The following is a 14769-nucleotide window of genomic DNA, read 5'->3' as shown; positions in this document are numbered from 1 at the left end:
TATTTTCTTACTTTTTAACACACTGTTTCTGATTAATATCCTTTCATCATTACACCTTATGACCCCCAAAATCCTTTTGCAATCGGTTTAAGTGTTTTATTGATGCCTCTGAATCATCCTTTGTGCTTGTTTTGTATTATGTGTTAATTATTAATTATAAATTTGATGGTGTTGATAATTTTCAGTATATTTCATTTAAAACCTACTGTGCTTCTTACCGTGCTTCATTGTATGAACTAAATAACCTTATCATACAACCTCAGTGTGTTCAATAGTGTTACTATGATGCTCTAAATGAAGTGAATACATGTGTGTATGGGCATATTTCTTTTATTCTAGGACAATATGACTTGTCAGATCACAAAAGTAGGTGAAATACTCTGATATTATGACAGTGGCGTGAGTGTGACCCAGTTTCTAGAGACTGCATTACTTACGCACAGCTGCCTGTCTCTGCCTCTCCACACTGTGCCTGCCTGTCTGCCATTCACCAGCGGGGCCACATACATGCATGCTCACAGTTTTCTGTGGCAGCAACATATGCGGCCCATTATTTCAAGGCACAGGAAGGGGAAGAGGCAAAACACACAGTCCGTAAGGAGTTTTAATTGTGTACATTAGTCTTTGCCTGTGTCGTGACCTATTCAGAGCTGTCACGGATCATATTTGCATGTACAGGACATTTTAGAGTGAGATAATGCAGGCAAAGCAGATAGGGTGAGTTTGGGGTATTAGGCTGCACTCCTGTCATGCTCCTGCTCAGGCCAGCAGACACACAGATGGAGTGATTAAAATCAAAAGAAACAGCAACAAAAAATATTAAAATAATTGTGTGTTTGGTTTTATTTCGGTGAAGCATTGTCTCACAGTGCAAATGCATGTGAGAGAACTGTAACGATTGTTTCTGTGAATTGATTTGCCTGAGGTACTTTTTTTTTTTTTTTAGCCAGCATTATATTTTTTTAGTCTGTTTTTGTACAGTGCCCACTCTGAAAAAACAACAGGAGTAGAGTTCACAGAAACAGGATAAAGGAAACTTTTCCTTTTGACGTCACTCTAACCTTGTGATTAGGTCTTGTGAGTTCTCATCCTCAGATAAAGGACCAATTTGAGGTGTTATTATATTCGGGTGATATAATTGGTGATAATTAAAGTGTTAAAGTGATGGTAGATTAAGGTTAAAAACACACTGTAAGCTGGTCTTGTGCCTTGACTAGAAGACAAACTGCACTGCCACAGATGTAAAGGTTTTCTCTAGTTAGTTTGTAAACTAACTAAATGTTAAATCAGCTTATTTACATTTCTTTTGTCTGGTTATGAGAAACATGGTAAAGTGGGGAGTCACTGCTTTTATTAACTTAACATAATCGTCTTAGGTTCTCGGCATATCCCTGAGAGCTGTCCATAATAAGCTTAACATATTCATGACTGTGTGCAGATTAAACTTTTAGAGATGGCTCTTAGTATTCAGGGGAGCCCAAAGAATCAGATGAGGAATATATCAAACTACTTAGTTGTTTATGCAGGATTTTATGGAAACACACACGCAGTCACATGACTGGTGAAACATTCACCTTTTAGTCCATGTCTGCAGCCATCCTCTAAACTGACCTATTTAACACAATGTAAACTCGAGTCTCCAGTGCTCATGCTGACGTAACACTTTCATATGAAGGTAATTAGGATTCCCAGGCATGACTCACTGCTGTTAGTCACTAAAAATCAGAGCCTGATGTTCCATGTATATTTCCAAAACCTTCATTCAGAATATGAATGAATGACTTCATCGGTCTTTAAGGCATTTTGGCCTGTTAAAGCCCTTTCAAAGAAAGTAAAGGAGATTTTTCTCTACGTTGACCATCTAGCCAAAATACGATATGTTTAATGGAAAAACTGCTTTCAAAAGCACTCAGATGTTCCACTAGAAAGCTCTAGTATTTAAAAGCTCAAGAAATACAGTGTGCCATTATAGCCACATTATGGGGAGTGTGAGTCAGCCACAGCAGTTATTGTGTTGTATTAGCATTGTTTTTGGGGTGGAAAAAAGTTTAAACAATGTGTTGCATAACTTTTCAGTTTGTAAATTGAACCTCTGATATTAAAATAGAAATCTTACTTTAGAGCTTGTATTTATGCTATGTACTGTGAATTACTGCATCTAAAATCACATTAAATTCTGCACCAGTATGATGGCGTTTTCATCTATTGAGACAAAGCATGTAATATCAAGATCAACAACCAAGATCTAAACAGTTACAACTAAAGCTTGTTTCCATGAAATTATTTCTGCTGTCATTGTGTAAGTGCTGTGTTTTCCTCCACCCTTGTTTCTCTCAAGGCTCAAAACTGCCAGATCAATATGTGAGTTCTGCCTGAAGCTGAGAATTAACCCATGGGAAGGAGTTGAGTTTTCCACATTTAAAAAGCCTGTTGGAATTTCCAGTGATTTAAGCACGTTGAGACTTTTTTGGAGTTATATTAATCCAAGTGGTTCGTGTTTCAAGATATTTAGACAGTGGCCCTGTATGAGAGTTGGATTACTTCCTTTTAATCCTCAATGTGAAGCGGATTGCAGGACAACATGTTGCTTGCCTGTGATGTCGTTTATATATTTCTTATCAACAAATGCTACGTAAAGACTATGTGCTTTACAAAAATGTTCCTTAGGTCTTGTATTTGACCAAAGTATCAGCTGGATGCAGTGCACCCGGTACAGCAGCCCGTTTCTCTACAGAGAGCAACTTCAAAGGTCAAAACAGTGACTGGGCTGCATTTGAGTTAGAAATACTCACCTTCACTCCAGTCAGTGTCCGTTCTCATATAACCCTTCTGGTTACTATGGTTACTGACCATACCTCATCTCCTCCTCCTCCTCCACCTTCTCCTCAGATCTCTCTTCCTGTGAGAGTCACTGGGTTTACAGGGGGAGTCTGTAGGCGAAGCCCCTATTTTACTTACAGAGACCTGTTACCTAGACACAGATGAGGCGATTCAAGTGCATCCTGGACAAAATCTCTCAGTGCCATGTTGTGTCATGTAACCGTTTCCAATCACTGGAGCTGCATGAGAAAGTTTACCAGACAGAAAACCTGATGGGGAGTCTCCATTGCTTGACTCTTGAGTCATTACTTCCTGGAGGGTATACACTGAAAGTGAGAGAGAAAGCAAGCAGACTGGAGTTATTAAGAACAGCCTGTTTCAGTGTTCAATTACCTCAGTAATTACCACATTTTAAAAACCCACAACTGTTGACTGTGACCGTCTCAGGCACAGGCAGTGCAGTCCTGACAAATCTGCAAAGGGGATTTGCATAATCAAAAGATCTGGACTCATAACAAGCTAAATAATACAAATAACTATCCAGAGCTGATTTGCTTAGTTTAGGAGAGACACATCTCTGAGTGCATGTGTGTCTAAGCCCATTTAAAAGACAGATTTCCTGATGTATGCAGATTGCAGGTGTGCATGTGAGAGACCAAAAGCACTGTAAGGGTCCTGCTTATCCTCTCAACTGGATTGTGTTAATCTACTAATCGAGAACCATTTACATAACTGCTTTAGTGCAACTGCAGTTAAGCAATTACTGCCCTCATTTCCATCTTTTCCCACAGTGTGCTATCTACTCTTGAACTTTCTACACTTGAACTTTAATCTCACTCTTTCGCCCCCGAGTCCCAATGTCTTTAAACTCCTTTAATTGTCTGCACTCCTTCCTTCCTTTTTTTTTTTTTTTTACTAAGTGCCCTTCCTCCGAGCATAGTCTGAACTGAATGTTTTCCTTTTCTTGTCTGTTACTGAGACTCTTGCAGATCTTATAGTCTGATCTCAATCAACACGCTATTTTCACAGAATGAAACCTGCAAGATGTTTATTCCATTCCATTCATATATTTAGTGGCATGCTGTCACACTTTTTAAAAAAATCTATTGTGTTACCTTGTAAATAGCTTCAACTTGTCTGCACTCTAAAATGATTACACATGCTTATGGGACAAAGACTCTAAAGTAAACCTGATTGCTTAATTGTTTGGCATAACACCTTACACTGGTATTTCTTAAATTTGACTTAAAGTAAATTGCACTATTTTTATAAATTTCCACAATCAATTTGACTTTCCTTGTATTTCATCTTTCCCTCATCACAGTATCATTCTTTATCATATCATAATAGTGATACATAATAAACAAATGATTTAATCTTTGCAATATGGAGAAAGAGCAGGGGAAGGATTATGCTTCTACTTAGCGTAAAAATATTTAAATAAATACTAAAGAAAAGCACATTTCTTTTCTAATAATTTTTCTACAAAACAAATCCACTTCAATTATCAAAACCTATACATTTAACTATGACCATAGCTAACTTTAGTTTAGTTCTGTGCTGCCATCTGCTGGTACAAAATCAATATTGCGTTTTTGCGAGCATAAAAAATATACATCGATGAACGACTCATAAAAACAAATAGGAGAATTTAAAGGATACTCGAGCTCCAAAATAGTAACTCGTTGTTACCGCTGAACTAATTTTTTTCTGTCCTCATGCTAAATGAATTCTAACAAATGTTCTCAACTGTCGTTCGACAGTTGATTTCTCTTGACTTTAGGGTTATTTGAACTTCCTGCCACTGCAGCCAATCAAATCCTAATCAATAAAAACGAGCTTTCGGCGCGTTCCAATCACATTGCGCAGAATGAAAAGTGGGCGTGGACGTGGAGTGGAGCAGCTGACAGACTTTCGTGTGTGTTTGGAGTTTGACCACAAAATCCAGAGGACGTGCGGATTTCAGGGGAGAGGGAAGAATGAGCTGGGGCTCTAAATAGTGAACAAACTGCGATATTCCCAGAAGCAATTTAATCTGGAGGGTTTCATTAAACTGGTGTTGTCACGGGAAAGGTAAGCCGACATTAGAAGTGTTGAATGTCAGCGCTCGTTAGCATTAGCTCCTAAAGCACCGGTTATTTCAGCTAACCCCTCCTGCCACATCCAATTGCTGCTGTCTTTTTAATATCAAATGCAGTGGCCCTATATATAGAAATGGCATTGCGTGTGTATATAGCGTTCTTTTTGCCGCTAACTTTTATTAAGAGTTCTAAATTTAGTTTGGAAGTCCCCTTTATCGGCAAAGTTATTGTCATCGGAGCCCTGTCCTGCTTATCCAAGAGGGGCACCAGGACACTTGATTTGCAGTCATTGCACTTTAAGGATGTCACCTTCTCAATATAGCTACCCAGGGCTCGGTTAATAATATCTAAAATAGACTATACACCTCGTAGCACACATCTGAACAAAATTGTGTGGGGGGTTATTTGGCCTTAATTAGTAAAAGGAAAGGAGCTTTCTAAGATAACAGAGGTAAATATTACATTTGTTTTGGAAATCTGCCTGAGTCTGAGCTACGTGGCTGAGATCTGTTGGTTTCATCTGTAGTATGAAAGCAGCTTTTCTTTTATAGTAATCAAATGACACATTTTACACCAGTTATGCACAATATTAAAACCTATGAGAGGTTTACTGAAGACAATTGAAAGTCTTGTTATAAATTCTGAGAAGTTTTGGTAGTGGTATTCATGTGGTTGACATACCACCTTCCTTAACACTTTGGGAGATCAAGCACACCCCTCCACACTTAAAAAAAACCCCAAACACACACTAAAAATCTAATTTAAAAATTCCTCATGAATATTTGGTACATACTGCATTCAATTCATTTTTATTCATATAGCACTAATTCACAACAACAGTCACACCAAGACACTTTATATTATATTGTAAAGACACTAGAATATTGAAAATAGGAAGAAACCACAACAATCACATGGCCCCCTATGAGTAAGCACTTGGTGACAGTGTCAAAAACCAGGCTCAAGGAAGACAGCCATCCACTGTGACTGGTTGTTTGATTGTTTTTTCCCCCCAGTACAATCTCACTTGGGAGAAAACTCATGTGATGATGAGGGAACACAACCTTTCAAAACACCTGTTACTTTGCAACAGGTGCACTCTGTTAGCTGCTTGTCCTTGAACATGTGCTTCATACTGTATATGCATTGCTGTTTTTCACACACTGCAGCATTACTAGTATCACCACAGTAATGTTTTGTTCATAATCTTTCAGAAATCACTGGGATTGTGTTTGTTCCCCCAAACATTCCTAATTGATTTAAAATTTTGGTTTAATTTCAGCCATGGATCCTTCGCTAACTGCCAGTTCATCCGCTTCCAAACTGGACCCTTCGTCTCCTACCATCCTGAGACCCGGACCTTCCTCTCTCAGCTCATCTGTTAACCCAACTACAACAAATTCAAACTGGCCAAATCCTAAACTCACAATGCCAACACCTCCAGCCACACCCTCGTCTTCTCCCTCTACTGCCTCCCCTCGGACTTCTCCAAATCTTCTTTACCGCTCTTCCTCCCTTTCCACACCGACAACCTCGCCTCTTCGGCAACCAATCAGGAGCCTCTCCCAGGGGGGCAGATCTCAGCTAAACGCCGCGTCTACGGGAAATCCCATGACTGGATCATCAGCTGCTGGAGGTCCTGCAACAGTTCCACAGACTCCTCCCACACCAGAGCAAGGTGAGAATCAAAACTGACCTTCGACCTTCACTTTGCACTTCTTCAGGAATCAGTGCAGCCAACACTCCCAGGTTACTGTGTGTGTGGAGTGCAGTGTTTCCATGACCACAGACATTTACCTCAGCATGTAAAGCAGCCTCTCCCTTTTTGCTGACCTGAAGAGAAAAGATGGTTTCACATGTGTTTTTTAAACTAAACAAATACAGTATGTAAGTAAGACGTCTTTTGGTTGAAGGGGAATAGCACTTTTTATCTTTTTAAGGCCTTTGCAGTGATTTATATATTTAGCTTACCTGCTCAGTCATTTCATAAGTAAACACTTTCCAGTTTCTTTAGCTGTCTAAAATAATATAATTAAGTGTCTTAAAGTTCTGAATGTACTGAAAGTAAAACAGGGAGATGGACTGCACCACTGTGGAAGTGTTTGCACACCAGGAGAATGAGCAGCAGCTGTTTGCTGTGCTAAATAAACAGTTATTTTAGGGCTCAGGCAGATGGTTAAAGTGTACGTGGCTTTACCAGTGTAAGTTACTGGATGCTTCACATTTTCTTCTGCTTCTTGAGATCCACAGGCACAGGCAGACCACACCTTCACTCACCAGTATCACTTACAGCCCGCATGAGCATTGTGAATCTCGGAAAAGTGTTTCCACATCTGTTTTTCATGCTGTTTGTTTTAAACAGAACAAATATGACCGCTTATTTTACGGGAAGCAGACACATTTTCGGTGTGAGATCCTGTTCCTTTGGAGAACTGGGATTTAAGTGTAGCAGAAATCATTAGCCAAAGGAAGATGATAATTAAACCAAGAGGGCTCTGTGGTATTATCAGGTCTTGTCAAGGCCAAAGCTGTTTCTGGAAGGATGTGACTCATGCTCATGCTCTGGGATCACTGATGTCACAGATTGCCACACTGAGCTGGTCTCTTGTTTCTATTTTTGTTTGTTGGGAACATCTGCAGAGTATTTAAAAATGTAGAGTAATAAGGAGTAGTTACTCCTTCAAAAAACCCGAAGAAAACCTAATATATTAAATAGCTGCTTTTTTTTAAATGGGCATAATATCAAGCTCCATATGTTTATTCTTGGACTTTTCTTGGTTAGCTCTGCGTGAATTAGAGTTCAAAGTAATTCATATTTTTCTTATACAACGTCGTTCATCCACTGCCTGAACCAAATTATTTTATCTCTCTTACCTTTAAGGCCAACATCCTCTGATTGGCTGTTGCTCTCTAACAGAAGGTTCAAACAGCACCCTGTGTGGGGCAGCTGTGCTCACTTTCAAAGCTGTGTCCCTGAAATGATCACAGAGAGTTCAGCAGGGAGGTTTTTTGTAAGACAAACTGGAAGTTGGTGTCACTTCGGTTCCCTGGACAAATGGCATTTTTCTATAGGATTTAGAGTTTAAAAAAAAGATTATGAAAATAAAACCACTGAAGTCGTGTTAAAGACACTGGCATGTTTTGCTCAGCATCAATAACACAACTAACAGAACTTCAGTGGTGGTTCAATCATAACTGCTGCTGGCAGAAGTAAAGGGCTAGTGTTAGGCTTCAGTTGGCGTGGAGTGAGCATGATTGGTTATCTTTCTGTCTCTCTGTGTTAGCCCTGTAAATAGACTGGCACTCTATTACAGCTGGGATAGGCTCCATTGAAATGTCATTCAATCTGACATGTAAAACCTTCAAAATTCACAAATGAGATATTTGTATGTATATTATATGGTAAAACAACACATTTGAAAATATCTAAAGCTCGTGTTAAATACACATCTTATTTAAAGCACATCTTATTTAAAGCATCTAGCTCTAGTAAAACCTTATTCAAATCACCCATTGACTCTGAAACAATGGAACCAAAGGTCCCTTCCAAATCCAGCAGGTCTCAATTAACTCTTTGCCCCTTGGACACCTACTAGGGGTAACCCTTAGTTTCTGTCATTATCAGGCCAGCTTCCAGAGCTTTCTATTTGGAATTACAAAACTAACGATCTGGTTAAAAACTGAAGCATTAATTTCAGCCTAACAGTTATAACTTGTATTGTATATGCTTGCTAATAAAGATATTTAAAACTGAATAGGTTCTTGGTTTTTCCAAGGCTAGCCCCAGTAAGCTGTATAAGCAGATATCACCCTAACTGACCTCTGATGCACACCCAGTGCTCTGGAAGCGGGCCTGAAATACCACAGAAACCAATGATTTATAAAAAAGAGAAAAACAAGGGTTACCTTAGTAGGTATCCAAGGGGGGAAGAGTTAAAGAGCCCTAAAATCTACTGGATGGATTTTGAAAATGTATTTTGTGTTTCAGAGGAGCCAGAGGAGGAGGTCAGTTTTGAGGATTTGGAGGAGAGAGCAAAGTCAGGTGATGCCAAGGCACAGACTAAGGTTAGTGGCAATGATCATACTGCAGACACTGTGGACTTTAGTCGCCATATGGTGATGACAGAGCATATGAGCAAAGTAATTATACATTTTATTTTAGAGTGATATGCTGATAGGACGGACAGGTCACTAAGTCACAGTAATGCTTGTGTTGCAAGTCTAAATGTCTGTGTGTGTCTGCACAGATGGGCCGCTACTTCCTGGCATTGGCAGAAGAAAGCGATGAAGAACTGAACAACTGCACAGCGGTCACTTGGCTCGTCCAGGCTGCTAAACAGGGCCGCAAGGATGCGGTCAGACTGCTGCAGCAGTGTTTGGCCTCCAGGAAAGGTATGACTGCTACTCTTAGTGCACAGCTTTTAGAAGAATGGAACCAGTGTGAAACTGGAGCATGATTAAGCTAATGTTCGTCTGTGCATTCATCCTCATTTGTTCTTCAGGCATCACACTGGAAAACTTTGAGGAGGTGAAGAAGTTGTGTACAGAGACTCGTTTTGAGAGAGGAGTGAGGAAGGCAGCTCTGCTCATGTACTGGAAGTTAAACCCAGAGAGGAAGAAGTCGGTGCCCGTTTCTGAGATGCTAGAGAACGTTGAACATGTTAACACAGAGCCAGGTACGAGAGGAATAATACTCTATTTCAAATCTATTACATTTTGAAGGCATTCATTTTTTTTTAATTATACTTTCTACCCTCCATCTGCAGACACACCAGTATCCCCTGGTCCACTAAACAGGTCTGCTAAGAAACAGAGGAGAGTCCTGGAGACTATGGTCACCAGTGAGGGTACGTGTGGTCTGAAATTTGTCTTCTAATGGGATTAAACATGCACAATTTGTCATTTCCCCAAGCCCAAAGTGTCCTACAGACCTGTCAGAGCAAAATAAAAGTAATAATGTTTCTTCTGTACTTCTTTGCAGCCAGTTCCCATGTGGGTCTTGATGACTTTGTTGAGATGACCAAGAAGTACGCCCAGGGTATTACACCCTCACCAGTTATGGCTGCTGCAGGAGGGGATGATGATGATGACGATGATGAAATAGTAGTGAAAAATCCAGATGAACTGCCCCTGCATCAAAAGGTGGTTTGGGGGGTAGTGGCCTGCCTTTGTCATCTTCTTTTCACGCTCTGCTTGTCTTGAGTTTAGCAAATCTGTGAAAAAGTGAAACAAATTCTGCAACTTAATCAGTTTCGGTCCTGCTCTGTTTTCATTCTTTCACTATTAGCCTTTGTGGAAGAAAATCAACCATCTAATTATATTTCTAAATCATTTTCCATTCCTTTATGTGTTAATATTCAGTTGGAAGCTGGTTTATTACATGTAATAACAGCTCAACCAAGGCTTCATCAGTCAGGACATGAATGTTCACCTGACGTAAATTCACCTGAAGCACGACCAGGTGTGCAGCCACAGCATCACCTGTGTAGTCGTCAGTTGATATGATCCTTAATTTAACAGCCAGAAATAATTCAAATACACTCACTAAATGAACATTAAAAGTTGCAGTGAACAGAAAATTTTAACCGGTCACAAATGATAATGTTTTTTTTGGGACTTCAGACTTCCAGTGAACTTCTTTTTCTTTTCTTTTCTTTTCTTTTCTTTTCTTTTTTTTTTTTTTTGAGTATTTTTGGCTTCTTTTGGACCAGATAATGAATAATAATTAATAGCTTCATCAAAAAGGGGGAAAAAACATCAGTTGTATAGCTAGTTTTAAGTGTTCAGGTCTAAACTAAACTGATTTTCTCAGGATCATCTCATTAACTAGATCTGCACCGTCTTTCTAAAAAAAAAAAAAAGTTTTTCCCAATGAAACACATTAAATCACCTTCAAGTCCCTGTGAGAAGTGGGTTTCATAGGTTTGTCTTATCAAGGCAGCAGTTTTAACATCACCAGAAAAAGTTTTTTAGTCATTCAATTTTAAAAAGAAATTTGTTTGTCTGATTTCATCTCTGCGACGTACTGATTCTGTCTTCCTTGTTGTTTTCCCAGCTGCTGAAGTTTCCTCTGTACGCCCTTCTCGAGATAAAAGAGCATCTTATCGACTGGGCGTCACGAGCGGGCATGCAGTGGCTCAGCGCCCTGATCCCCACCCACCACGTTAACGCACTTATATTCTTCTTTATCATCTCCAATCTCACAATCGAGTTTTTCATCTTCATCATCCCCCTGCTGGTTTTCTACCTCTCGTTCTTCTCCATGATCATCTGCACACTGCGTGTATTTCAGGTTTGTCACGATGTACTAGATGTATTTAGTGATTTCTGATAATATAGTACCTTTGTTTTATTAAAACAAAACATTTCTTTCTACAGAATTCCAAAGCATGGGAAAATTTCCGGGCTCTGACAGACCTGCTTGCTCAGTTTGAACCTGGTCTCGACCTGGAGCAGGCTGAGACCAACTTTGGATGGACGCACTTGGAGCCTTATCTGTAAGTGCACATCACTCAGTTGCTAATTTTGCTGTTTAGTAATGTAAAGATTAGCTTCAATTTGATCTTTTCTTCCTTTAATATTACCATAAAGAAGAATTGAACTGTTTCTGCAGCAAAACAATTACTTTTTTGTTGTTTTTGTTTTCTCAGGTACTTCCTGCTCTCGGTGGTCTTTGTGGTTTTCTCCTTCCCTGTAGCTGATAAATCCTGGATCCCCTGCTCAGAACTGGCTGCTGTTGCTCTTTTCTTTACCATTACCGCCTTCCTCAGCCTTCATGCCTCAGCTCAGCTCTTCGCTCGTAAAGCCCTTGTCACAGAGGTCCTCTCTGGAGCATGCTCCCTCACTCAATTTTTCCCGGAGTCCCTGTGGTTCCTCCGAATGTTTGGGAAGACTTTTATCACTGTGCCTCTTGGAGATATTGTGGCATTAAACCTGGGGATGCCATGTCTGCTGTATGGACACCTTGTCTATCTCCTCTTCCGTATGGCCCAGCTGAGAGGCTTTAAGGGCACCTATCTGTGCTTGGTGCCCTACTTGGTTTGCTTCACCTGGTGCGAGCTTTGCTTGGTGTTCCTTAATAATGCCTCGGCAATAGGACTCATCCGCACATGTGTGGGCTACTTCCTCTTCCTGTTTGCCCTTCCTATACTTTCACTGGGTATGGCTGCGATGCTCATCATCCAGTTAGTGCAGTGGTTTCTCACCCTGGAGGTCACCAAGATGGTGGTCACACTGACTGTTTGCTTTGTGCCGGTGGTGCTGAGGCTTTGGACTCGCTTCAGCCTCAACCCCATCAAGGTGTTTCGGTCTTTGTCGCGGAGTAGTGTTGTCAAGCTCATCCTGGTTTGGCTCAGTGCCGTGGTGCTCTTCTGCTGGATGTACGTCTACAGGTCTGAGGGCATGAAGGTGTACAACTCCACCCTGACGTGGCCTGAGTACAGCAACCTCTGCGGCCCTCTGGCCTGGAAGGAGTCCAACATGGCCCAAACCCAGATTCTCTGCTCTCATCTTGAAGGACATCGTGTCACATGGACGGGACGATTCAAATATGTCCGTGTGACCGACATTGAGAACGGGCCGCAGTCGGTTATCAACCTGCTGCCTGTATTTGTAGGGAACTGGATGCGGTGCCTGTACGGTGAGCCATATCCTCTGTGTGACGACTTGAAGAATGCGACCGCTGAGCCCCAGCCTTTGCCCGCCCCAGCTCCTCCTCCTGAAGATCCCCTGTGTAAACTTAAAAAACTGGCAAAGCACGAATGCCACATCAAACGGTTTGACCGATACAAGTTTGAAGTTACAATGGGCATGCCACTCGAGAGGAAGACCAGGAACGGGACGATCATCGAGGATGAAGACGCCACTAAGGACATAGTACTGCGGGCTAGTAACGAGTTCAAGTCTGTGCTTTTACACTTAAACACTGGCAGCCTGGTGGAGTTCAGTACCATACTGGAGGGGCGTTTAGGCTCCAAATGGCCTGTGTTTGAACTGAAAGCCATTCACTGCATGTCATGCGGCGACGCCCGCCTTCCCAGCCGCAGACAGTACAAGATTGAACATGACTGGAGGCGTACGGCTCAGAATGCCCTCCAGTTCGGTTTTGACTTCTTCTTCAACCCCTTCCTGACTGCACAGCTCGGACAACACTCAGAGACGGAGACCGAAGCAGAGGTTGTGACAAAGCAGGGAGGATAGACGAGATGGTTGGGGATAACACTGTCATCAGTGAAGAACACTAATGATTTTTACCCACTGATCTTAAAAGAATCGGACAGCAATATTTTTGAGTGTCTTACTGTAGAAAAGTAGACGGACCTTCAGATATGTGATCTATCAACTGAGCGAGTGTTTGTGTGTGTGTGTGTGTGTGTTTGCATTCTTATAGCTTTTGAGCCAAAATGCGTGACTACATATAACGAAGAAACAGTTAATGCTAAAAAACAAGAAGCACACAACAATGTGGTTTTTAAGTACTTTACTGCCAAACGCCACATGAGGAAAACGTCATGTAAACCTCGCTGTGTTCAGCTTGTTATAAACATTTCATCCGGTTTAAGCTAATCATCTTAAGTATAGTAATGACATAATTTTGATTTGTTACTGGATGCTATGCAAACACTACATCTGCAAATCTTTCTGTATGTTGTGACTTTTTGTGGCCAAAACCATCAGTGTTGATCTTCTGCACTTGCCTTGTTGAAGTGCACTTGCATCGTTGTGTAGCTACCGCTGTTGAAGGCAAGGTTGTCATATAGATATGTTTTGCCTATAATTATTTAACGTACAGTTTGTCCATACAGGTTTCAAGTGCCTTCTGAAGCATATTATTTGGGAGCGATTAGACTAAATTAAGTCTCTAAGAGCTCTGCTGCATCAGAGCTTTTATTTATTACAGAACAGTTAACCAGGTTTGGCTTTCTTTACCCTCATGTCTTTCTTCTCTGTATTTGTCGTCATCTCTGCTGTGCAGGGATTTAATATATTGAACATTTGTGATCCCAGAGTGATGATGTGGTTTAAGTTAGGTTGTCACTACTTTTTTCTGTACTGTGTCCTATAAATATTTTAAGAAATCAAGTGTGTGTGTGTTGCAGTTTTATTAGAAATCATTTATATTTTACTGATCTTTAGACACAAAATTCAAACAAGATCTTAGCCCTTCTCATGTAATTTATTGGATTTTTCGTGCATTAAACACTCACTGGCCACTTCTTTAATCATATCTTGCTAGTACCCTGGACCTCCCTTTTGCCTTCAGCACTGCTTTAATTTTTCATGGCACAAATTCAGCAAGATTCTGGGAACATTCCTCAGAGATTTTGGTTCATGTTGACATGACAGCATCATACAGATGCTGCAGATTTGCCGGCTGCACCTCCATAATGTGATTCTCCTGTTCCGCCACATCCCAAAGGTGCTAAGATGGATTGAAATCTGGTGACTGTGGAGGCTATTTAAGTACGGTGAACGCACTGTCATGCTCAACAAACCAGTTTGAGATGATTTGAACTTTGTCATGTTCATGGTAGCGAACATGGTGTGATATCCTGCTGGAAGAAGCCAACAGAAGACACGGTGAGCATAAAGGGATGGACGTGGTCAGCAACAATACTCTGTAAATAAAATGCTATTAATTTAATAGTAAAGGGCCCAAAGTATTCCGAGAAAATATCCCCCATATATTACACTCCCATGACCGGGCAAAAGTGTTCATGATCCATGTTTTCATCTCAATTATGCCAAATTCTGACACGACCATCTGAATGAAATCAAGACTCTACAGGTCAGTTAAGGATTTCCAGTGCTGGTGTCCAGTTTTGGTGAGCCCATGCTTTCTATGTAAAACACAATGTTGTGATAGGAG

The 14769-nt window shown here is 40.8% G+C and overlaps 1 protein-coding gene across 1 annotated transcript; it reads left to right on the top strand.

The window, feature by feature from the left end:
* Window positions 1–4759: 4759 nt before the first annotated feature.
* On the top strand, window positions 4760–13954 carry wfs1b (Wolfram syndrome 1b (wolframin)). Its single transcript, XM_063497154.1, has 10 exons — window positions 4760–4893; window positions 6184–6579; window positions 8890–8966; window positions 9149–9293; window positions 9404–9577; window positions 9668–9748; window positions 9883–10043; window positions 10957–11193; window positions 11280–11398; window positions 11552–13954. The coding sequence occupies exons 2-10, from the start codon at window positions 6186–6188 to the stop codon at window positions 13098–13100; spliced, it is 2937 nt and encodes a 978-aa protein (XP_063353224.1). The 5' UTR covers window positions 4760–4893; window positions 6184–6185; the 3' UTR covers window positions 13101–13954.
* Window positions 13955–14769: the final 815 nt, after the last annotated feature.

The sequence above is a fragment of the Pelmatolapia mariae genome, linkage group LG2 (assembly GCF_036321145.2).
Source record: "Pelmatolapia mariae isolate MD_Pm_ZW linkage group LG2, Pm_UMD_F_2, whole genome shotgun sequence".
Classification (NCBI taxonomy): domain Eukaryota; kingdom Metazoa; phylum Chordata; class Actinopteri; order Cichliformes; family Cichlidae; genus Pelmatolapia; species Pelmatolapia mariae.
Note: the sequence above shows the minus strand (reverse complement) of the source record. Positions and strands in the feature narration are given on the sequence as shown.

What these genes read in the sequence shown, in the direction of transcription:
- wfs1b (XM_063497154.1), top strand. Translation starts at nt 6,186, where the DNA reads ATGGATCCTTCGCTAACTGCCAGTTCATCCGCTTCCAAACTGGACCCT. An exon ending in GTGTTTGGCCTCCAGGAAAG is followed by an intron (nt 9,294 to 9,403) that starts GTATGACTGCTA and finishes TTTGTTCTTCAG; the next exon opens with GCATCACACTGGAAAACTTT. An exon ending in AACTGCCCCTGCATCAAAAG is followed by an intron (nt 10,044 to 10,956) that starts GTGGTTTGGGGG and finishes TTGTTTTCCCAG; the next exon opens with CTGCTGAAGTTTCCTCTGTA.